Source organism: Oryctolagus cuniculus, chromosome 21 (genome assembly GCF_964237555.1).
Source record: "Oryctolagus cuniculus chromosome 21, mOryCun1.1, whole genome shotgun sequence".
Lineage (NCBI taxonomy): Eukaryota > Metazoa > Chordata > Mammalia > Lagomorpha > Leporidae > Oryctolagus > Oryctolagus cuniculus.
The window spans coordinates 5,919,002-5,941,544 of NC_091452.1; the positions used below are offsets into that span (position 1 = coordinate 5,919,002).

Sequence of the window (22,543 nt, forward strand, 5' to 3'; positions counted from 1 at the left end):
GTCCACTGATGGACACACACTGACCTAGGGTGACACTCACACTCAGCTGGGTCACGGTCCGCTGATGGACACACACTGACCTGGGGTGACACTCACACCTGGCTGGGTCACGGTCCACTGATGGACACACACTGACCTAGGGTGAGTCTTGCACTTTATCTCAGTGCTGTCTGCCCTGAAAGCTATGTGTTTGGTTCGTCCACGTTGCTTTTGGTTTTGTTTAATCCTTGGACCATCTCCACTGCGCCCCCAGAACCTGTCCTTGGACCATCTCCACTGCGCCCCCAGAACCTGTCCTTGGACCATCTCCACTGCGCCCCCAGAACCTGGGTGTGGAGAAAACCCCGTGCGCCTCCCAGGAAGGAAGCGGGGACAGACGCGCCCCGGGGCTGAGCTTTCTGCCTACGACAAACTCCAGTCGCACCTGAAGAACCCGGGTTCTGCCAGCCACGCCGCCTCTGCTTCCTCCTCTGCGGCGCACACCCGCAGCCCCCCAGGCTGGAGGAAGCAAACGATGAAGGCTCGGGTCGGCGCCGGCTGCTTCTAAGTGCTTGGCAGACCACACGCACGATCCGGTCACCTCCCAGGTTCCTCGCTGCCCCCATTCTACAGAGCCGTACACTGAGGCCCGGGGGCTCGCCACGGTCACGGCGTGAGATACGTGGGGGAACCCGGCCCACGGCGGCCGCACCCCGGGGCTGCTGACCCTGGCCGGGGCTCCCAAGCCCGGGAGCTTCGCGCACCCCCATCCTTGCGCTCAGAAAATAGCCCTGCACCAGAAACCCGGACCTGTAGTCGCGGGGCAGCAAACCGCACGGCTGGAAAGCCTGCGCGCGCAAGAGGGCGTGGAAACTCCGCCCGCGTCGCCGTGGAAACGCGGCTTCCCCGCACCGCGCGCGGCTCGCGGGGCGGGGGCGGGGGCGGCCGCCGTAGTCCGCGCTCGGCTCCCCGCCGCGCCCGCGTCCCGCGCGCTCCGGACCGCGCCGTGGGGCGCACGCCGCCGCGCGCCCAGCGTCCGGCCCGAGCGGCGCCCCGCGCGGACCCACCCCCGGGCCGCGCCGATTGGCGGGCAGGGTCTCCGCCCCGCGGAAAGTTTTCGGTGCCTGGAGGAAGTCGGAGTCTGGCAGGCGAGCGGAGCGCAGCGCCGGAGGCCGCGGGGGTCCGGGCGGGCGGACGGCCATGGAGGAGCCCCCAGTGCGCGACGAGGAAGAGGAGGACGGCGAGGGGGACGAGGCCGGGCCCGAGGGGGCGCTGGGGAAGAGCCCCTCGCAGCTGACCGCGGAGGACGTGTACGACATCTCCTACGTGGTGGGCCGCGAGCTGATGGCCCTGGGCAGCGACCCCCGGGTGACGCAGTTGCAGTTCAAAATCGTGCGCGTCCTGGAGTTGCTGGAGGCGCTGGTGAGCGAGGGCAATCTGACGGCGGAGGCGCTGCGCCTGGAGCGGGACAGCCTGCGGGCGGAGGTGGCCGGGCTGCGCCGGGAGCTGCCCCCGGCTCGCGGGGAGGTGAGTGGGCCGGGGGTTGCGCGGGGTGGGGTGGGGTGGGGTGGGGCGCTCCTTTTCCTTCCTGGCCAGAGACCCCCAGAAGCGTCCCCCGCCGGTGGTCGGGCCACCCAGAACAGACTGAGCGTCCCAGGTCGGGGGTCCGAGGTCCGCGCAGCCTGCAAGTCCGGGGGATGCGGACACATTGCACGCTGAGAACCTTTGACCTGGAGACCTTCGCGTGCCCGTGGCCACAGAGCAGGTGTGTAGGGTGCGTGTGTGCGCGTGCACACACCTGCAGCGGAGTGCTGCAGGCAACGAAACACAAGGGGAGCCCTGAGGGTGCGGGCTTGCGGGTAAGCCGCCGCGGGCCCTCCCTCCGGTGCCTGCGTTCGGTTCCCAGCTCCCCCAGTTCCTGCAGACCCGGGAGGCAGTGGTGATGGCTCCTGCCGCCCGCTTGGGAGTCCTGGATTCAGTTTCTGGGCCAGCCCTGGGTGTCTGAGGGATTTAGGAAGGTGTTCGCTCTCGCCCATACATGTTTTGATTTTTCTTAAGAAAAGAAGGGAGTACGGGTGCGGTATGGGGGGATCTCCCGGATGTTACATTGACATACAGAAGCCAGGCACAAAGGAGAAACTACCCATACATTCATAGAAAATTTCAGAGCCGGCAAAATAATCTTTAGAGAAGGGGGGAGGGGAAGGAGCAAGCGGGCACTTGATGGACAGCTAGAAACTTCCGTATCTGCAGATGTGGTTGTACTGGTGTATGAAGTGTGTCAAGAGCCAGCAAGCTGGGGCCGGTGGGCGACGTGTAGTGGGGCGACGCCCACACCCCATATGGGTGCCTGTCCCAGTCCTGGCTGCTCCACTTCCTTTTTAAAAATAAATAAATAAATAAGGACTTGTTTATTTGAAAGGTAGAGTTACAGACAAAATGAAAGTGAGATGGAGAGAGAGGTCTTGCACCCGCTGGCTCAGCCCCCCAAATGGCTGTGCCAGGCCAATGCCAGGAGCTTCTTTCAGGTCTCCCACACAGGTGCGGGGACCCAAGCACTTGGGCCATCTTCACTGCTTTCCCAGGCCACAGCAGAGAGCTGGATTGGAAGTGGAGCAGCCGGGACTAGAACCGGTGCCCTATGGGATGCCAGCACTGCAGGTAGAGGCTTTACCCCCTATGCCACAGTGCCGGCCCCAGTTTTGTTTTTTGTTTTTTTAAAGATTTATTTATTTGGCCAGCCCTGTGGCTCAATAGGCTAATCCTCCATCTGCAGTGCCGGCACACCGGGTTCCGGTCCCGGTCGGGGCGCTGGATTCTGTCCCGGTCGCTCCTCTTCCAGGCCAGCTCTCTGCTGTGGCCAGGGAGTGCAGTGGAGGATGGCCCAGGTGCTTGGGCCCTGCACCCGCATGGGACCAGGAGAGGCACCTGGCTCCTGGCTTCAGATCAGCGTGGTGTGCAGGCCTCAGCGGTCATTGAGGGGTGAACCAACAAAAAACAAAGACCTTTCTCTCTGTCTCTCTCTCTCACTGTCCACTCTGCCTTTCAAAAAAAAAAAAAAAAAGATTTATTTATTTGAAAGCCAGAATTCCAGAGAGAAAGAGAGAGAGAGAGATCTTTCATCCACTGGTTCACTCCACAAACGCTCACAGCTGCGGGGCCGGCCCAAGCACTCACCCATCTTTGCTTCCCGGGCTCATCAGCAGAGAGCTGCATCGGAAGCAGAGCAGCCAGGACTGCAGCAGGCTGTTGTGGTTTTTCTTCTGAATTGTAACACCTTGTGAGTTTCACTGATCTCTTAGTCACAGGTGGGGATTCTGAGCAGCTCCCGGACGTGGACTGTGTCGCTTCAACCCACCCCATTGCTGAACTCACTGTGCTTTGGTGACTGTTAATTTGCATGAGGACTTACTGCTGGGAAAACGGGGGTCAGGGTGTGAACTCAGATTCTGCCTTCACTGCTCCGTGACATTGGGCCCTGTCTGTTGTGCTGGTGTTTGGTGAGGGAGCTGCCGTAGGCCAGGCACGGGGCATGCAGGTGAGCTGGACAAGGCCACTACCCTCGTGGACTGCCACCCAGCAGGAGAGGTGCAGACCCAGCAGTGGGCGTGAGAGGCGGCAGAGAACAGGAGTGGGGTCCCTGAGTGTCCCAGGGGAGCGTGGGCGTCCTCAGGGGCTGCCCCGAGTCAGGCCGACACTGGTACTCGTGGGTGGGCCTCTGCTGCGGCATCTGTCCTGTGGGGTGCCCGAGGCTCATGGCTAGCAGCCTGGCTTTGCAGAGGCCACAGAAGTTGAATGCTTGTCCAGGAAGGTGCGGCTGCGTCCAGCGCCACCCTCGCCCCGGTGCCCTGGCAGGAGGAGGTGGAGGCAGCCCTTGGGGCCGGGTCGCCAGGTCATTTCCTGTGTGGTCTGCCCGGGGCCTGGTCATTTCCCGTGCGTGGCGACTGTGGGAGGCAGCGGATGAGGTGGCACATTTTCTCCCCAAACCGCGGTCTGAAGACAGCACGAGTTAAAGAGAAGGAAGGTCAGTGCCACTGACAGTGAACACACACCTCGTTCTCTGTTGCGCTCTCTTTTCTGGCTGTGGTAAAATGCATCTCATATGAGCTTCGCCATCTCAGCCGCTGGTGTGTGCACAGTTCAGCAGTCTTCCATCCACTGGTTCACTCCCCAAATGGCCAGAACAGCCAGCTCTGGGCCAGGCAGAAGCCAGGAGCCAGGAGCTTCTTCCTGGTCTCCCACATGGGTGCAAGGGCCTAAGGACTTGGGCCATCTTCCTCTGCTTTCCCAGGCACATTAGCAGGGAGCCTGGACTCGAACCGGCGCCCATGTGGAATGCAGGGGCCACAGGCCCAGGACATTCTCGTTGTGTTGTGCTGGGATCACTACCATCATCCCCAGAACCTTTACTTCTCTTAAAACTGAAACTGTAGCCATTGAATAGCAACTCCCAGCTTCTGCGCCTCCCGCAGCCCCTCCAGCCTCTATATTTTACTTTCTTCTTTTAATCAACCACCATTGCTTCACCACACATTCTACTGAGATACAAAGCTGAATTTTTAAAATCATACCACACGAAGGTGTTCAGCTCTTTCCCGCCAGTCGACTCACCACCTCAGTGGCGTACACACAGAAGGGAAGCACCCACTGCACCTTCATTGTGTGTCCCCCAGTCAGGTTCACAGCTGCTTTGGCGTGGAGACAAAATCCACACAAGGGTAAAATCCATCGATACAGCGGAGTCTGCATCTGGGCGTCTCAGAGTGAGGCTGGCCGGCAGCCGTCCCAGGGCATTCTGAAAGCAGGTGCACACAGCTGAGCTCTGCCTTTCTTTTTTCAAAGAGAGGGAGAGAACGAAAGGTCTTCCATCCACTGGTTCACATCCCAAGTGGCCACGGTGGCCTGGGCTGGGCGGGCCTGATGCCAGGAGCCAGGAACTCCATCCTTGGCAGAAACCCAAGCTCCTGGGCCGTCCTCTGCTGCCTTCTCAGGCGCATTAGCAGGGAGCTGGATCGGAAACGGATTCTCCGTCCTCGGGGTGGCGTCTTAACCCACGGTGCCATAGTGCCGGTCCCTGAGCTCTGCTTGGCGTCTTTAAGAATTTAACACAGAGATGTGGTCGTGGGATCGTTGTCCAGCTGGCACTGGCCTGTTTACCTGACATAGGTCCTCCAGAGCCCATCTGTGCTGTGGCATGTGTCTGAATCCCCTCCCTGGTAGGGCTGAGTAATGGCCCGCCGGCCTCGAGACCAGGTCTCGCCCCTTGTCCTGTGCTGGGAGCCCAGGGTGCTGGGCTTGCTTCCCCCCTTGGCCTTTAGGAACGGCCCTGCCTGAACACGGTTCTCCCGAGAAGCGTCTGTTCATGTCCGTGCTCTCGGTGCTTTGGGGCCATGGGAAGCAGTGGGACGTCTGGATCAAGGAGGAGTTCTGTTTCCTGGTGGGAGGAGGCCACACTTCCTTTCCACGGCGGCCCCGCCACCTGCACTCCCGGGCGAGTGCCCAGGGCTGTGGTTGTTTTCTGTTCTTCGTGGGTTGTTTTGTTTTGTTTTGTTTTCTGTTCTTTGGACAGGGCCCCTCCTGATGAGTGTGAGGTGATACCTGTCTCTCAGGAGCAGACGTGTGGCTTAGTGGTTACATCACCTTTGGGACATTCACTTCCCATATCTGAGTGACACGGTTCAAGTCCCGGCTGCTCCACTTCCAGTGCAGTTCCCAGTGTGCCTGGGAAGGCAGCGGGAGATGGCCCAGGTGCTTGGACCCCTGCACCCACGTGGGAGACCCATATGGAGCTCCTTGCTACTGGCTTCAACCTGGCCCAGCCCTGGCTCTTGGGGAAAAGAACCAGCAAATAGAAGATCTCTCTCTCTCTCTCATGCTCTGCCTTTCAAATAAATAAATAAATCTTAAAAAATAAACTAAAAAAGAATAAGTTCAAAAGGGGTTTTTGCTTTGAAAATTACCCACCCTATCTCTCTCTGCCCAAGCCACCAAGTTCCCCATCCTTACAGAATTTAAATGATCGATTTCTTATGTATCCTTCCAAAGGCTCTTTAAGCAGAAATAACAAATACGACTATTTCCCATTTTTCACACAGATGGCATTGTAATAGACACTGTTCTGCCTCTCCCTTATTTTCCTCCAACACAGCTCAAAAGTTGAACCAAACTGGGATGTGAAAACTTCCTTGGTTTGTAATGGCTCTTGGAAATTTCATTGTTCAGTGTTACTCTTTGTTCGCTCTTGGGGTTTTCAACTTGGTGTCCGTGGGTTCACCCAGGGAAGGTGATTCTAATTCAGAGGCCCGTGAACTATCATGGGGCAGAAATTACAGACTTCTTCTCACCAACCTCCAAATGAAATTTTTCCGTTTCTCCAAGTATGAGGATGAAGAACATGCCCTGGTGACGTGAGCAGAGCCTGGAGTGTCAGCAGCGGAGTCGCATCCGTGTCACATCGTGTCCCATGTAGCACATATCTCAGAACTTTGTGTTCGGTGTATGTTTTTTATTGAAGGTTTTGTTTATTTACTTGAGAGGTAGAGTCACAGAGAGAGAGAGAGAGAGACAGAGAAAGGCCTTCCTTCCGCTGGTTCACTCCCCAGATGGCCACAACGGTGGGAGCTGCACTGATCTGAAGCCAGGAGCCAGGTGCTGCTTCTGGGTCTCCCGCAGGGGTGCAGGGACCCAAGGACTTGGGCCATCCTCCACTGCTTTCCTAGGTGCATTAGCATGGAGCTGGATCAGAAGAGGAGCAGCCGGGACTTGAACCGGCGTCCTTCTGGGATGCCAGCGCTGCAGGCGGCAGCTTTACCTGCTACGCCACAGCGTCAGGGCCCCGCCCCCTGCACATTTTATTTTATTTTATTGCATTTTATTTTATTTTATTCATTTCAAGACGCTGTTCTGAGCAGGGGCCCCCTTGGGCTTTGCCGGGCTGCCAGGGGGTGCCCAGCCACCAGCAAAGGTTGATAATTTCTGCTTCAACTAACCTATCAAAAGACGTTTCTTTGCCAATCATTCCCTCTTGTCACACGCATTAATGAATAACCCTGATGCATGCCACTGGGCCTGGAAGAGGCCAGCGTCTGGAGGAAGTGGGCCCTCGTTGTGTCCAGAAGGTGTGTTTGACATTTTGATAAGGACTTGTGTTGCCCAATTGCACTCCAGAGAGGTTACCGAGACCCAGACTTGTCCCCCAGTTATCAGCATAAAGTCCCTGTTTCTCCGTAACCTTCACAATACAATGCATTGTCTTTTTTTTTTTTTAAGCTTATTTTTACTTATTTGAAAGGCAGAGCGATAGAGGAAGAGAGAGAGAGAGAGCGATCGATCGATCGTTTGATCTCCCATCTCATTTCCCCAAATGCCTGCAATCGCCAGAGCTGGGCCAGGCTGAAGGCGGGAGCCCAGAACTCTATCTGGGTCTCCCACCTGGGTGGCAGGAACCCACGTACGCCAGCCATCTGCTGCTCCCAGGGGCACTGACTGGCAGCTGGATCAGAAGCGCGTGCGGGGACTGAAGCCACCACCTTGATGTGGGAAACCTTCCCCTGCTGCCTCACCAGCCCGCCCCCCCCCCCCCCCCCAGGCGTCTGCAGATGTGCTGATCTTCCCCGTCTGCTGGGTGAAGCGCACTCACTCACCATCGCACTTCTCTTGACAGCAGGCCTTATTCTCACTCCCACCTGTAGAACATTCCAGAGTCTAGCTGTGCCGTAACTAGACTTCCAATAATGGACATTAAGGTTGCTCTCAAATGTTTGCTTTATTTCAACTTGAACTTGAAAAAGCTTCGGCCGGTGCCGTGGCTCACTAGGCTAATCCTCTGCCTTGCGGCGCCGGCACACCGGGTTCTAGTCCCGGTCGGGGCGCCAGATTCTGTCCTGGTTGCCCCTCTTCCAGGCCAGCTCTCTGCTGTGGCCAGGGAGTGCAGCGGAGGATGGCCCAAGTGCTTGGGCCCTGTACCCCATGGGAGACCAGGAGAAGCACCTGGCTTCTGTCTTCGGATCAGCGCAGTGCGCCGGCCCCAGCACGCCAGCCATGGCGGCCATTGGAGGGTGAACCAACGGCAAAAGGAAGACCTTTCTCTCTCTCTCTGTCCAAAAAAAAAAAAAAAAGAAAGAAAGAAAGAAAGAAAGAAAGAGAAAGAGCTTCAAACTGGAGGAAGCAAGAGTTGCAAGATCAGTGGCCTCAACTCAGGCGTGAGTGGTACCCAGCTGTGTGTGTCCTCGGGGGTTTCAGAAGGTTCTTGGAGAACAGAAGTAAAAGATGCTCAGGGCAGACATTGGGCCCAGCAGTCAGGACTCACTGAGACGCCGGCATCCCCCTTCCGAGCCCGCAGGTCCCAGCGCTGGCTCCACGCCTGACGCCAGCTTCCCACTGATGCAGCCTTGGGAAGCGGCGTGTTCCAGCCACTCGTGCGGGAGACCTGGGTTGAGTTCACAGCTCCTGGCTTCAGCCCCCAGCCCAGTGTAGCTCTTGTGGGCATCTGTGGAGTGAGCCAGTGGATGGGCACTCCATCTCTCTGCCTCTCAGATAAATTTAAGTAAATCAGATGATGTTCATTGCCGTTGTGGGGAGCAACTGAGACTAGACTAAGTTACTGGAACTAAGACTTATTCTGTGCATCTGCTCTCCCACAATATGGCGCTGAGAGAGAGCGCAAACAACCTCTACACAGCTGCCTCGCCAATTCGACTGATAAACTGCAGGAGCTGATCCTGCTCCTGATTGGGGGAGAGCAGCGTGCTCGGCGTGTGGGTAGCAGAGTTGGGATTGGTGGAAGAGGACTATAAAGGAGGAGAGAGACAACACGCACCAGGAACATTTGAGGGAAACATCTGAGGAACCCCTGAGAGCCGGCCGGCGGTGTGCCGCTCCTCCGCGGAAGTGGGGAAAGCGGTGGGGGGTGCCGCCCCTCCGCGGAGGTGGAGGGCCGGCAGCAAACCCCGGCAAAGAGAACAGCGCAGGGTCCCGTGTCGTTCCTCCGCGAGAGGGGGAGCGACAGCCGTGAACTTCTTGAAGAGCCCCCATGTAGACAAACATGGGTCTGTCCACATATATGGAAGAATCACATCTACATATTGCTCACCCCGTGTTTGCTCAAGCATTTGAGAGTGCGTTGCAGCCATTTTAACCCTCTGCCTCTAAAGACGTCAGAGTATCCAATAAAGAGCTACAATATGTGATCTGGGGCCGGCACGGTGGCGTGGCAGGTGAGGCCGCTGCCTGTAGTGCTGGCATCCCATGCGGTTGCCAGTGTGAGACCCGGCTGCTCCTCTTCACATCCAGCTCCCTCCTATGGCCTGGGAAAGCAGCAGAGGATGGCCCAACAGCTTAGGTCCCTGCACCTGTGTGGGAGACTTGGCAGAAGCTCCCGGCTTCAGATCTGCAGAGCTCCAGCTGTTGCAGCCATTTGGGGAGTGAACCCGTGGATTGAAGACCTCTCTGCCTCTGCCTCTCTGTAACTCTGCCTTTCGAATAAATAAATAAATATTAAAAAAAAAAAAATAAGTGGGCCAATGCCGCAGCTCGCTAGGCTAATCCTCCACCTGTGGCGCCGGCACCCCGGGTTCTAGTCCTGGTTGGGGCGCTGGATTCTGTCCCGGTTGCCCCTCTTCCAGGCCAGCTCTCTGCTGTGGCCAGGGAGTGCAGTGGAGGATGGCCCAGGTACTTGGGCCCTGCACCTGTGTGGGAGACCAGAAAGAGGCACCTGGCTCCTGGCTTTGGATCGGCACAGTGCGCCGGCCTTAGCGGCCATTTGGGGGGTGAACGAATGGCAAGGGAAGACCTTTCTCTCTTTCTCTCTGTCTCTCTCTGTCTGTCTGTCTCTCTCTCACTGTCTACTCTGCCTGTCAAATAAATAAGTAAGTAAATAAATAAGTGATCAAGCGCAGAGGAAAAAGGTGTCTGAACACGAAGGTCTAATTCGCCCAGCGCCCACGTAAAGCATCGTTCTTTTCAGCCCTTCTTTTTTCGGACGTGGGATGGAATCTGGGTCACACGGCACTCGGCACTCTCGGGTGTCGTCTGGCAGCTCTGCGTCGGCGTCCGTGGTCTCCACAGTTCTGAGCGCAGCGGCGGCTGGTTCGCTGGGTGCTTCGTGGCCCCTGGTGGCGAGGCTGAGCTGGTCCCTGCCCAGCGAGCAGCCCACCATGAGGCACAGGCTGTCGGTCACCACCTCCTGCTGTCTGCAGGATTCTGCACTGACAGGTGCCTTTCTTCCCTCTGTCGTTGATAAGCTGCGTAAAATATCCCGTTTCCCAGCAAGCTTTCACCTGCGGTTTTATTTTTATTTATTTTATTTTATTTTATTTATTTTTTTGACAGAGTGGACAGTGAGAGAGAGACAGAAAGGTCTTCCTTCCGCTGGTTCACCCTCCAATGGCCACCGCGGCCTGCACACCACGCTGATCCAATGGCAGGAGCCAGGTGCTTCTCCTGGTCTCCCATGGGGTGCAGGGCCCAGGCACCTGGGCCATCCTCCACTGCACTCCCTGGCCACAGCAGAGAGCTGGCCTGGAAGAGGGGCAACCGGGACAGAATCTGGCGCCCCGACCAGGACTAGAACCTGGTGTGCCGGCGCCGCAAGGCAGAGGATTAGCCTAGTGAGCCACGGCGCCGGCCTCACCCGCGGTTTTAGATGCACTCGTTGGTCCTCTGCGAGTCGGTCGTCCACAGGTGGTTGCAAAGCAGTGGTCTCCAGCTCCGTCATCGTCGGTTATTCACGGCGCTCCGCCTGTGAGCTGCAGACTCCTCTTCTCCCGTGAAAGTAATTCTTTTTTATTTTATTTTATTTTTAAGATTGGTTTCTTTATTTGAAAGGCAGAGTTACAGAGAGGCAGAGAGAGAGAGAGAGGTCTTCTATCCGCTGGTTCACTCCCCTACTGACCACAAGGGCCAGAGCTGTACCAAGCCAAAGCCAGGAGCCAGGAGCTTCTTTCAGGTCTCCCACGGGAGTGCAAGGGCCCAAGGACTTGGGCCATCTTCTACTGCGTTCCCAGGCCACAGCAGAGAGCTGGATCAGAAGTGGAGCAACCAGGACTCGAACCTGTGCCCATATTAGATACCAGCATCACAAGCAGAGGCCTAACATGCTACGCCACTGTGCCAGCCCCCATTTTTATTTTTGTGCTTATCAAAATACATGTAATTTTTAAAATTTTTTTATTTTTTATTTATTTTTTTGACAGACAGAGTGGACAGTGAGAGAGAGAGAGAGAAAGGTCTTCCTTTGCTGTTGGTTCACCCTCCAATGGCCGCCACGGCCGGCGCATTGCACTGATCCAATGGCATGAGCCCGGTGCTTCTCCTGGTCTCCCATGCGGGTGCAGGGCCCAAGCACCTGGGCCATCCTCCACTGCACTCCCGGGCCACAGCAGAGAGCTGGCCTGGAAGATGGGCAACCAGGACAGAATCCGGCGCCCCGACCGGGACTAGAACCCGGTGTGCCAGTGCTGCAAGGTGGAGGATTAGCCTAGTGAGCCGCGGCGCCGGCCAAAATATATGTAATTTTTAAAAAACCTTTTTTTGAGGCCGGCGCCGTGGCTCAATAGGCTAATCCTCCACCTTGCGGCGCCGGCACACCGGGTTCTAGTCCCGGTCGGGGCGCCGGATTCTGTCCCGGTTGCCCCTCTTCCAGGCCAGCTCTCTGCTATGGTCAGGGAGTGCAGTGGAGGATGGCCCAGGTGCTTGGGCCCTGCACCCCATGGGAGACCAGGAAAAGCACCTGGATCCTGGCTCCTGCCATCAGATCAGTGCGGTGCGCCGGCTGCAGCGGCGGCCATTGGAGGGTGAACCAACGGCAAAGGAAGACCTTTCTCTCTCTGTCTCTCTCTCTCACTGTCCACTCTGCCTATCAAAAATTAAAAAAAAAAAAAAAAAAAAAAAAAAAAAAAAAAAAAAAAAAACACCTTTTTTTGAGAAGCAGAGACAGAGACCAGACAGAAAGAAAGAACTCCCGTCCACTGATTCACTACACAAATGCCCACGATGTCCAGGACTGAAGCCTAGAGCCAGGAACTCAATGTCTGTCTCCCGTGTGCGTGGCACAGACCCAACTTCTCGAGTCCTCGCCTGCTGTCTCCCAGGGTGCACAGCGGCGGGAGCTGAAGCCAGGACTCTGATGCGGAGTGCAGGTGTTTTGTTTTTTTTTGTTTTTTTTTTTTTTTTTTTTTGACAGGCAGATTGGACAGTGAGAGAGAGACAGACAGAAAGGTCTTCCTTTGCCGTTGGTTCACCCTCCAATGGCCACCACGGCCGGCGCGCTGCGGCCGGTGCCCCGCGCTGATCCGATGGCAGGAGTCAGGAGCCAGGTGCTTCTCCTGGTCTCCCATGGGGTGCAGGGCCCAAGCACCTGGGCCATCCTCCACTGCACTCCCTGGCCACAGCAGAGAGCTGGCCTGGAAGAGGGGCAACCGGGACAGAATCCGGCGCCCCGACCAGGACTAGAACCAAGGGTGTCGGCGCCGCAAGGCGGAGGATTAGCCTAGTGAGCCGCGGCGCCTGCACGCGCAGGTGTATTAATGCGGGGACGAGCACCTGCCCCTCTTGATATTCTAAGTACAGACTCCTGAATTCTCCTGTTCTTTATGTAGTAGCACCATTCCTGTGATTGTCCATTCAGCACTCAAATTGCTCTCCCTGTGCCCAGCAGGAGCTCCTTCAAACTGTGTGGTTGGGATCCTTCTCCACGCCTCGCGCGGCAGCCGGGTCCCTGCTGGTCTGCACTCTGTCCGGCCCGGCCCTGGAATCGGCCGTCCTCCAGGGAGTCACGGTTTCAGGATTGTGACTGCTTTTCCATCCGCCGAGCACTTCCCAGCGGGCAACGTCTCAGCGCGCAGGGTCTGGGAGCCAGACAAGGAGAGCTCCTCCCTGTAAGCGCCGTCTTTTCTTCCAGGTGCCCCTGGGACCGGACAAAATGGTGGTCGACCTGACGGATCCCAACCGGCCCCGCTTCACCCTGCAGGAGCTGCGGGACGTGTTGCAGGAGCGCAACAAGCTCAAGTCGCAGCTGCTGGTGGTGCAGGAGGAGCTGCAGTGCTACAAGAGGTGGGCTCTGGGGCCCGGGCTCCGCCTGGGGCACTGCGCGGCCCGGGCTGTTCTAGCGGCCCGGGGGTCTTCTAACGGCCCAGGGGTCTTCTAGCGGCCTTCAGCCAGTTTCCTTTTAAGATTTATTCATTTGAAAGGAGAGTTACAGAAAGGGAGAGAGATCTTCAGTCTGCTGGCTCACTCCCCAGTGGCCACGATAGCTAAGGTTAGGCAGCCTCTCACCCAGTTTCCTGGAGACCTGCTGTATGCCAGACACGTGCCAAGCAGTTGGCACAGAGCAGTGAACGAGAGAGAGTGAATCTCTTTGCATTCTGCCAGGGGAGACAGGCGATGGACAAGGAAGCCGGAAACCACAGTGGCAGGTGCCATAAAGTGTGAAACAAGGGGCAGGTGCCTCATCCAGTATCAGAGTGCTTGAGTTCGAGTCCCCCCTCCGCTGCCCATCCAGCTTCCTGCTAATGCAGACCCTGAATGGCTCAAGTACTTGGGTCTTTGCCATTTATGTGGGAAACCTGGATGGGATTCCGGGCTCCCGGCTTCAGCTTGGCCAAGCCCCAGCCATCGCAGGTGTTTAGGGGCTAAACCAAGGAATGAGAGCTCTCAGTTTCTCCTCTCTGTCTCTGTGTCTCTCAAACTTTAAAAAAAATAAAAAAAAAAAACGGTTGCCCCTCTTCCAGGCCAGCTCTCTGCTGTGGCCCAGGAGTGCAGTGGAGGATGGCCCAGGGCCTTGGGCCCTGCACCCTCATGGGAGATCAGGAGAAGCACCTGGCTCCCAGCTTTGGATCAGCGTGGTGCGCCGGCCACGGCGGCCATTGGAGGGTGAACCAACGGCAAAGGAAGACCTTTCTCTCTGTCTCTCTCTCTCACTGTCCACTCTGCCTGTCAAAAAAAAAGAAAAAAAAAAAAAGAAAGAAAAAAAAAAAAGAAAAGGAGATGACAAGAAAGTGGAGGGGACAGGAGCCCTCTTCAGAGTCAGTGGCCAGGGAAGACCCCTCTCAGGTGAGTGAGGAAGAAGAGGCTGGGTAGGGAGTAGAACGCTCAAAGGATTCTGCAGTGGGAACCAGTTTGGCCAACTTAAAGAGGCCCAACTTAAAAGGCCAGCGCTGTGGCATAGTGGGCTAGTGGACTAAGCTTCTATCTGTGACCCTGGCATTCCATATGAGCACTGGTTTGTATCCCGGCTGCTCCTCTTCTGATCCAGCTCCCTGCTGTGGCCTGGGAAAGCAGTAGAAGATGGCCCAAGTGCTTGGGCCCCTGTGCTTGCATGGGAGACCAGGAAGAAGTTCCTGGCTCCTGGCTTTGAATCAGCCCAGCTTCAGCCATTGCAGTCATTTGGGAGTGAACAAGTGGATGGAAGACCTTTCTCTCTGTCTCTTGCTGTCTATCTCTCAAATAAATAAATAACTTTAAAAAAAAAAAAAAAGGGCCGGCACTGTGGCTCACTTGGCTAATCTTCCGCCTGCAGCGCTGGCATCCCATATGGGCGCCGGGTTCTAGTCCTGGCTGCTCCTCTTCCAGTCCAGCTCTCTGCTGTGTCCTGGGAAGGCAGTGGAGGATGGCCCAAGTGCTTGGGCCCTGCACCTGCTGGGAGACCAGGAAGAAGCACCTGGCTCCTGGCTTCGGATTGGCGCAGCGCGCTGGCCATGGCAGCCATTTGGGGAGTGAACCAATGGAAGGAAGACCTTTCTCTCTGTCTCTGTCTCTCGCTGTCTAACTCTATCTGTCAAGTAAAAAAAAAAAAAAAAAAGAAGAAGAAGAAGAGGAGGAGGAGGCCCAACCTGATAGAACTTGGAAAGCAAGAGCCTTGACTTTTTGTCCATGTAACCAGAAATCATTGGAAAGTGTTAATCGAAAGATGATAGGATCCATCTGATTTTCTGCTTGTTTTATTATTTTTTTAAGATTTAGTTATTTGTTTGAAAGGTAGAGTTAGAGAGAGAAAGGGAGAGAGAGAGAGAGCTTCCATCTACGATTTACTCCCCGAATGGCCATAGTGCCTAGAGCTGGGCTAGGCGGAAACCAGGATCCAGGAGCTTCTTCCGGGTCTCCCACGTGGGTGCACAGGTGCAGGATTTAGACCATCTGACACTGCTTTTCCCAGGCCGTCAGCAGGGAGCTGGATTAGAGACGGAGCAGCCAGGACTGGAACCAGCACCCACAGGGGATGCCAGCGCTGCAGGTGGTGGCTTTACCTGCTACACCACAGCGCCGGCCCCCAAAGGGACTTTTTAGGTGATGCCTCTTATAGAATAATATTAACATTATTATGATGAATGCATAACAAAGCATAAATAATAACATCCAACAATAAGAACCCGCTTTTTGCAAAGCCCTTTAATGAAGACGGAGGGCAGAGGATGAACCCTGCCCCTAATGCTCGCACTGACCAAGGCTGTGTGGCTCCGTGGAAGTCCTGGGTCGCGGTGCCAGCACCGTTGGCTTATGGTGAGGGCCCTCTTCCTGGTGGGCCAGTGCCGTCACCTGTGTCCCCACAGGGTCTGGGCTCCCTTCTCACAGCCTCTTCTAACCCTGAGTGAATCCCTGAGGCCCATCCCGGGAGCGTAAGTAGAGTTAGGGCAGCAGCCTGCAAGTTTGAGGGGCACGGTGCAGGGGACCTGCCGCGGGCATCGAGTCACCATGGGCCTCGTGGCACAGGAGCTGAGTGCGGGACTGAACCAATAGGGCCGTGTCTGCTGTTGGTTGCTGGTGACAGAAGTCTGGTGGAAATGGGGCTGCAACACAAGAGGGAGGCTTTTTGTTTCCACTAATCTTTGTTAAAGATTTATTTATTTATTTATTTTATTTATTTATTTGAAAGGCAGAGTTGGAGAGAGGGAGAGAGAGAGAGAGAATGAGAATCCATACACTGGTTTGTTCCCCAAATGGCTGCAAAAGAAAAGAAAGAAATTTTTTTTGACAGGCAGAGTGGACAGTGAGAGAGAGACAGAGAGACAGAGAGAAAGGTCTTCCTTCCGTTGGTTCACCCCCCAAATGGCTGCTACGGCCAGTGCTGCAGCCGGCACGCTGCATTGATCTGAAACCAGGAGCCAGGTGCTTCTCCTGGTCTCCCATGGGGTGCAGGGCCCAAGCACTTGGGCCATCCTCCACTGCACTCCCGGGACACAGCAGAGAGCTGGCCTGGAAGAGGAGCAACCAGGACTAGAACCTGGGGTGCCGGCGCCGCAGGCGGAGGATTAGCCTAGTGAGCCGCGGCACCGGCTTGAAAGGAATATTTTTAAGCAATATTGGAACCAAGGCGTCAGGGTCGGGATGGCACGTGGCGCCCTGCCGGCTCTCTCGTTTCCTCGTCACCTGTGTCTCAGTTGAGCCTCCTCCGAATCTGCCGGAACTCAGCCCTGGTGACCGCAGTGGAGTGAGTGAGGGAACAGCCTCTGGGAGCTTGCAGACCTCAAGCCCAGGGTCGTCCTCAGGCTGTCCTTGGGCCACACCCCAGTGTGACCTGACCCACGGTGGGTGCCACCATCTGGCCGCCGGTGTGCATGTTCATTTTACTTCTTTCCTCGTGGGCTGCCGGTTCCGTCCCCACAGGACTGTGAATGGTGTGAGGAAGACAGCTGTCTTGCTCAGACCACAGACTACCCTGGCGCAGGAGGTGGCTTCACACCTTGGGGGCAGCTCAGAGTTTGTGGAACATGGAATTAAGAGGTACTTATTCGGTGCACAACATTTTGAAATCCATGCGTGTGGAGGGGCTTCAGCAAAGTCATGGGAGATGTGTGCTTGGATTTCTGTGTGTGTCTGTGTGTTGAGAGGTGGAGACAGAGAGAGCTTCCATCTGCCAGTTCACACTCCAGATGTTACGGCAGCTAGGGCTGGGCCAGACAGAAGCCAGGAACTCAGTCTGGTCTCCCACATGGGCGGCAGGCCCCAACCACTTGGGCCATCACCTGCTGCCTCCCAGGGTGCACGTGAGCAGGAAGCTGGAGTAGGAGTGGAACTGAGACTTGAACCCAGGTCCTCTAATCCAGACTTGGAGGGGGTCTGTATTAGCATCCTTTTTTTTTTTTTTTTTTAAGATTTATTTATGTAAAAGAGTTACCCAGAGACAGGGAGAGACAGAGATCTTCCATCCACTGATTCACTCCCCAGATAACCACAACAGCCAGCGCTGGGCCAGGCTGAAGCCAGGAGCTTCATCTGGGTCTCCCACGTGGGTGGCAGGGGTCTAAGCACTTGGGCCATCTTCTGCTGCTTGTTGGAGGCCGTTATCTTGGAGTTGGATCAGCAGCTGAGCAGTCGGGACAGAAACCGGCTCTCATATGGGATGCAGGCATCGCAGATGGCATCTCTACCCACTGTGCCATAGCGCCGGCCCCTACCAGCATCTTAAATGCTAGGCCAAATGCTCGCTTCTGTGGATTTCAACAATTATTCTTGCACCGAGATAAGCTTAACCTTTTAATTCCAGTTTCCCACAGACGTTTAAAGTGCCATGTATCTGTCACATGTTAGATCCTTACTGACCCAGCCCTAGGAGGCAGGTGCCCCCGGCATGCGCATCCTACAGGTTGGGAAACCAGGGCCTAAGTCAGCGAGTTTGTCCGCGGTCCCATCGCTAGGCCGTGGGTCGGGACGCTTGTACCGGCCTGCAGTTTACACAGGAGGACGAGGAGGCTTCAGCGCTGCCCAGGTGCGGGGAAGCCCCTCAGTGTCTGCGTCAGAATCCCACTGGCTCCAGCCCTGAAGCCACTGATGTGACGACAGCCAGGCCTTCGCCTTCCGGGGGCAGACAGGACGCCTGTTCACACACACACACCCCCTCTCCCCAGTGGCCTGATGCCAGCACGAGAAAGCCCAGGACGGAGAAGGGGGAAGGATGCCGTGACTCCTGGTGCCAGCAGTAGCAAGGAGGAGAAGACCATCATGCGGAAACTGTAAGTCCCCCGCTGCACCCGCGGCCACCAGACGGTCACTGCGGGGCGGTGGGAGGAGGCGGGGCTCCGGCAGCTGGCCCGAAACGCAGCGCCAGCGCGGGGTGAGAATGGCAGCTGCCAGGCAGCAGGCTCGGCACTGGACATACAGCAGTGCCCACTTAGCCACAGGTGCGCTCTGCACGGTTTGCTGTCCACGGTCACCCACGGTCACCCACGGTCCAGAAGCAGTACCTGGGAGAGCGCTGTTCTGAAGAGCGCGATGAAGTCTCGTGCTGTCACGCTCCGTCCAGTGTATCCTTGCCGCGTCCACTGCCCACCTGGGAGTGACCTGGAGCCATCTTGGTATCAGAGCGATGGGGGTGCCTCTGCTCTGGTGACCCTTGTACTCCCTGTCGACCCTAGAGGCTGGCGACTCAGATGTGCTAAAGAGAAGCTTCCTTGGAGAGAAAAGGTGGAGGTTCAGCCTAGGTGTGCTGTGGCTTCAGGCGTCCACTGAGGGGTCCCAGCGTGTAGTTCCCTCTGAGAAGAGGCAGGGACTGTTACTGTCCCCGTGTCACAGATGGATACGTGGATGCAGAGCGGTAATGTGCCCATGGTTACACAGAGTAAACACTGAAGCTGGGATTTGAACCCCAGGACATCTGGCTTCCACACTCAGCTTCTTCCCTATGATATAACAACAATGACCAGACAGAAACAGTCTTACAAAACTTAGACAGTAGCAGTGATGACTGGCGTTGAAGGGGGATAATCCGTCACCTCTCCTCCCTCCGGTCCAGAAGGCCAGGACATCCAAGGATCTGCCTGCAGGTTTGGAAAGGGCCTGGGCTCGGAGCGAGACTGGGCTTTCTGCTCTGTCCCCTTCCTGGGACTGACCCAGGCCTTCCTTGTGAGGGGCAGGCCCAGGGGAGGGCACGGGAGGACGCCTGCACCCCAGTAGCAGCTGCCCCTGGAGAGCACACAAGGGAATGAGGCCAAGTGTGTGCCTGGCAGAGAGTGGTCAGTCCTCCCCGGGCCGGCCAAGGCAGTTGGGAAAGAGCTGGCTTCTTCCCAGTGGTGTGTCCAGGCCGTAGGTTTCCATCTGATGGGCTGCAGTAGGACTGGGAGAGAACAGGTAATCCCCCGCTTTGGCACAGGTGCCACTGGGAATGCCACACCCTGGTCCCGGTCCCAGCTTCCTGCTCGTGCACATCCCAGGAAGCAGCGGGCAGTGGCTCAGGTACCTGGGTCCTTGCTACCCACGTGGGAGACCCAGATGGAATTCCTGGCCCTGGCCTGGCCCAGCCCCGGCTGTCACAGGCGTTGGCGGATGGAAGAGCTCTCTGTGTCTCTGCCTTTCAAATAAAATGAAAAAATAATAAACATTTAAAAAAAAATTAGTCCCCACTTAAGGAGCCCATTTTGCGATGGGGAAGCCGAGTCAGAGGACTGGCAACTTGTGAGGGCCACGCGGCCGGCCAGCGGTAGGGACTGGGACACAAGCCTCGTCTGGCTCCAAGGGCAGGTGTCCCGAGTCTTGTGCTCCGTGGAGTCCAAAGTTTCCTGCTGACCTGTGGATGCCCGAGAGATGGAGTCAGCTCAGAATCTCCAGAGAGAGCAAGGGGGTCTCAGCCTGGCTTGGGATGTGCCGAGAGCCCCTCCTGTCCCGGGGGGGCCGGTTTCCCTTTAATCTGCCCACACGAGCAGGCACCACTGTGGACCCCTCATTCCTTCAGATCCTGCTTTTTTGGCTGTGAAATGCAGAGGGGCAGGCAGAGTTCCTCCATCTGCTGATTCCCTCCCCAAATGCTTGCAGCAGCTGGGGCTGGGCCAGGCGGACATCGGGAGCCCGGAACTCAGTCTGGGTCTCCCACACCTGCTGCCTCTCCAGGGGTGCATCAGCCGGAAGCTGGAGCTGGGAGCTGGCGTGAGAATCGAACCCAGGCACCCTGACGCAGGATGTGGGTGTCCCACAGAGTGTGTTAGCTCTGTGTGGCACACGCACCCCCGTGGCCTCTGGTTTCGTCTTGCCTCCTTCTGGGGGAGCTCTTGGGCTCATTTCATGAGAGCCTGAATCGGATGTGGCACAGATGAACTGTTCAGGGGCTTGACGAGTGCGAGGCCTGTGTCCGTGGTCCCGGCAGCGAGCTGGGCTCGCGCAGAGCGTGAAAGAACGAGAGGATGACTTGTAACGCAGCAGGCCACGCGCGGAGGGAGTTTCGTCTTCATCCTGAGGACGGTGGGGGCCTCTGGCAGGGTTCGAGCCGAGGAATGACTGAGCCAGCTCCTCGCTGCCCCGAGAACGCATCGCAGCGGGGCGCAGGGGGGTGGCCGCACCCACTCCTCGTGGTGGCCTGGACTGGCAGATGGTAGTGGAGGAGATGAGAAGCGGGGGGGGGGGGGACATATTTGAGTTGTGATGACTCAAATATGGCAGATGGTGGGGGCGTGGAGGACAGCTCCCCAGCTTCCCAGGGACTGGCTGGGAGGGGGGTGCCCGATGCCTGCGTCACACACAGGACCAGCTTCTGGGGGTGCTGGTGGTTGGTTTCTGGCGGGAAGCAGAGCCCACAGCCCTACTGCTGGATTTGACCTTGCCAGCCCTGTGCCACTGCCGGGGAGCCAATGCCAAGTGTGGGGTCCGGCCTGGGGGGTGCCTCTGTGTTTCATCTGTTTTACCCCAGACCTAGACCGCAAAGGTCTGCTTTGCAGCTGGAGGTCCCACGGAGAAATCGCCACCTCCTCCACGTGGAACCCCCTAAGTTTAGAAACAAAACACAAACCGGAACACCAGCTATGGGTATGGCACAGCGGCTAAAGCGCTCAGGCCCAGCTCCTGTTGCCTTAGCCTCCCAGCCTGCAAGTGCTCCTCCGCGAAACGGGGGCTGCTCATCGTACTCACTGCAGAACTGGTGCAGCCTCCACGTAAGCCGGTAGAAGGGAACGCTCAGCACGTCGCCGGCCCGTGACGCGCCCTGAAAGAATCCTGACACCGCCAGGTTTCGCAGGGGTGTGTGCGCCCCATGCTTGTTCCCTCTGCTCACTCTGCCCCTCGCTCTCCGCCCAGGTTCTCTTTCCGGTCCGGGAAGCAGATCTAAGTCGAAGGCCATGACCCAGGCCACAGCTGCCCGCCTGGAGAAGACGGCCAGCAGGATGCCTTGTGGACCCAGCTCTGGGTGCCGTCAGCACACACTGTGCCCGCCCCCTTGCTTCCTCTCGGGCGGTCTGCGGCGGAAGATGAGGTTCTCCCAGCCCGCCTGCTCCCCGGCTGCACAACTGAATGCCCTGCAAGCTGTAGCTGGCGCAGGAGGTCGGGGGAGAGCGCCGGGGCTACCTCCTGCCCTGTGAGTTCCGCAGAGAACGCTGGTGGTGACCGTGCCGCAGACGGGAGTGGGGAGCGCTGTGGACATTCCAGGGGTGACGTCACTGACGCTCCGCGAATATTTGACTCAGCCCACGTGACCCTCTTTGTGTGATTTTATATTAAAGCAAAATGACTTTTAGACTTTCTGAGGCTATTTGGAATGGTGTCCTAGAGTTCAGGTAGTGGCTGGGTCCGTGTGTGTGCATGTGTGTGCGTGGCACTTGCCCCTGTTTCCTGGGCTCATTTGTGATGCCACGCTGCAAAGTCTAACTGTGGCGCTACTGATCTGAAGGCTCGTCCTGGGGTCGGAGTTGGTGAGATGAGAAGGTGGGTGTGTGGGAGTGAAGGAAATGCGGTCGGGAGAGAGCGGGGCTGCTGAGCCTGCGCCCTGGACTCCCTCCACTGTTCCTGGCAAGGACGCAGGGGGCTGGGGCTGAGCCTGGCCCCCTGTTTGTGGATCTGCAGACTGAAGCAGCTCGCACAGCAGAGGCAGGCTTGACCCAAGGCCTGGGTTCTCAGCTGCGAAGCTCTCTGCAGAGTTTCCAACATTGCAGGGAACTGCAGAAAGTGGAAGTAAAACTATGAGTTTATTTTGAGGCAGAAAATTCCTTTGTAGTTGATGAAAATGCATATTATGAGAAAACTAAATGGATTCCAAAGTTTTTTTTTTGTTTCGTTTTGTTTTTTGTTTTTGTTTTTTTTTTGTTTGTTTGTTTGTTTTTTTGTTTTTTTGTTTTTTTTTTTTTTTTTTGACAGGCAGAGTGGATAGAGAGAGAGACAGAGAGAAAGGTCTTCCTTTTGCCGTTGGTTCACCCTCCAATGGCCGCCGCGGCAGGCGCGCTGCGGCCGGCGCACCGTGCTGATCCAATGGCAGGAGCCAGGTGCTTCTCCTGGTCTCCCATGGGGTGCAGGGCCCAAGCACTTGGGCCATCCACCACTGCACTCCCGGGCCACAGCAGAGAGCTGGCCTGGAAGGGGGGCGACCAGGACAGAATCCGGTGCCCCAACCAGGACTAGAACCAAGGGTGTCGGCGCCGCAAGGCGGAGGATTAGCCTATTGAGCCGCTGCGCTGGCCTAAATTCATACTTTTAACTGCATTTTTCTGTGAATGGTTTGAAGTACTTTATGTTAATGAGCACAAGTCCCTACATCCTGCTGCCTGTGAGGTGGGTGTTGTTCTCTGTGTACGCTCAAGGTGGTACATGCAGAGGGAAGTGAAGGAACTTGGCCAGTGTCCCAAGCTAGGGAATGCTAGGAGCAGGACACGGAGCGAAT

General features: G+C 56.8%; 1 protein-coding gene across 2 annotated transcripts; it reads left to right on the top strand.

Annotated features, from left to right (window-relative positions):
• Positions 1-1,056: 1,056 nt before the first annotated feature.
• RILPL2 (Rab interacting lysosomal protein like 2) lies at positions 1,057-21,406 on the top strand. 2 transcript variants are annotated; one of them, XM_051828885.2, is made up of 4 exons: positions 1,057-1,506; positions 12,947-13,029; positions 17,820-17,924; positions 20,971-21,406. In XM_051828885.2, exons 1-4 carry the CDS (start codon positions 1,180-1,182, stop codon positions 20,999-21,001), a joined length of 546 nt encoding a protein of 181 aa, XP_051684845.1. In that variant the 5' UTR covers positions 1,057-1,179; the 3' UTR covers positions 21,002-21,406. The 2 variants fall into 2 exon arrangements, with proteins under 2 accessions (XP_051684845.1, XP_008249860.2); XM_008251638.4 differs by having other exon boundaries at positions 1,071-1,506; positions 12,878-13,029.
• The last annotated feature ends 1,137 nt before the right edge of the window (positions 21,407-22,543 follow it).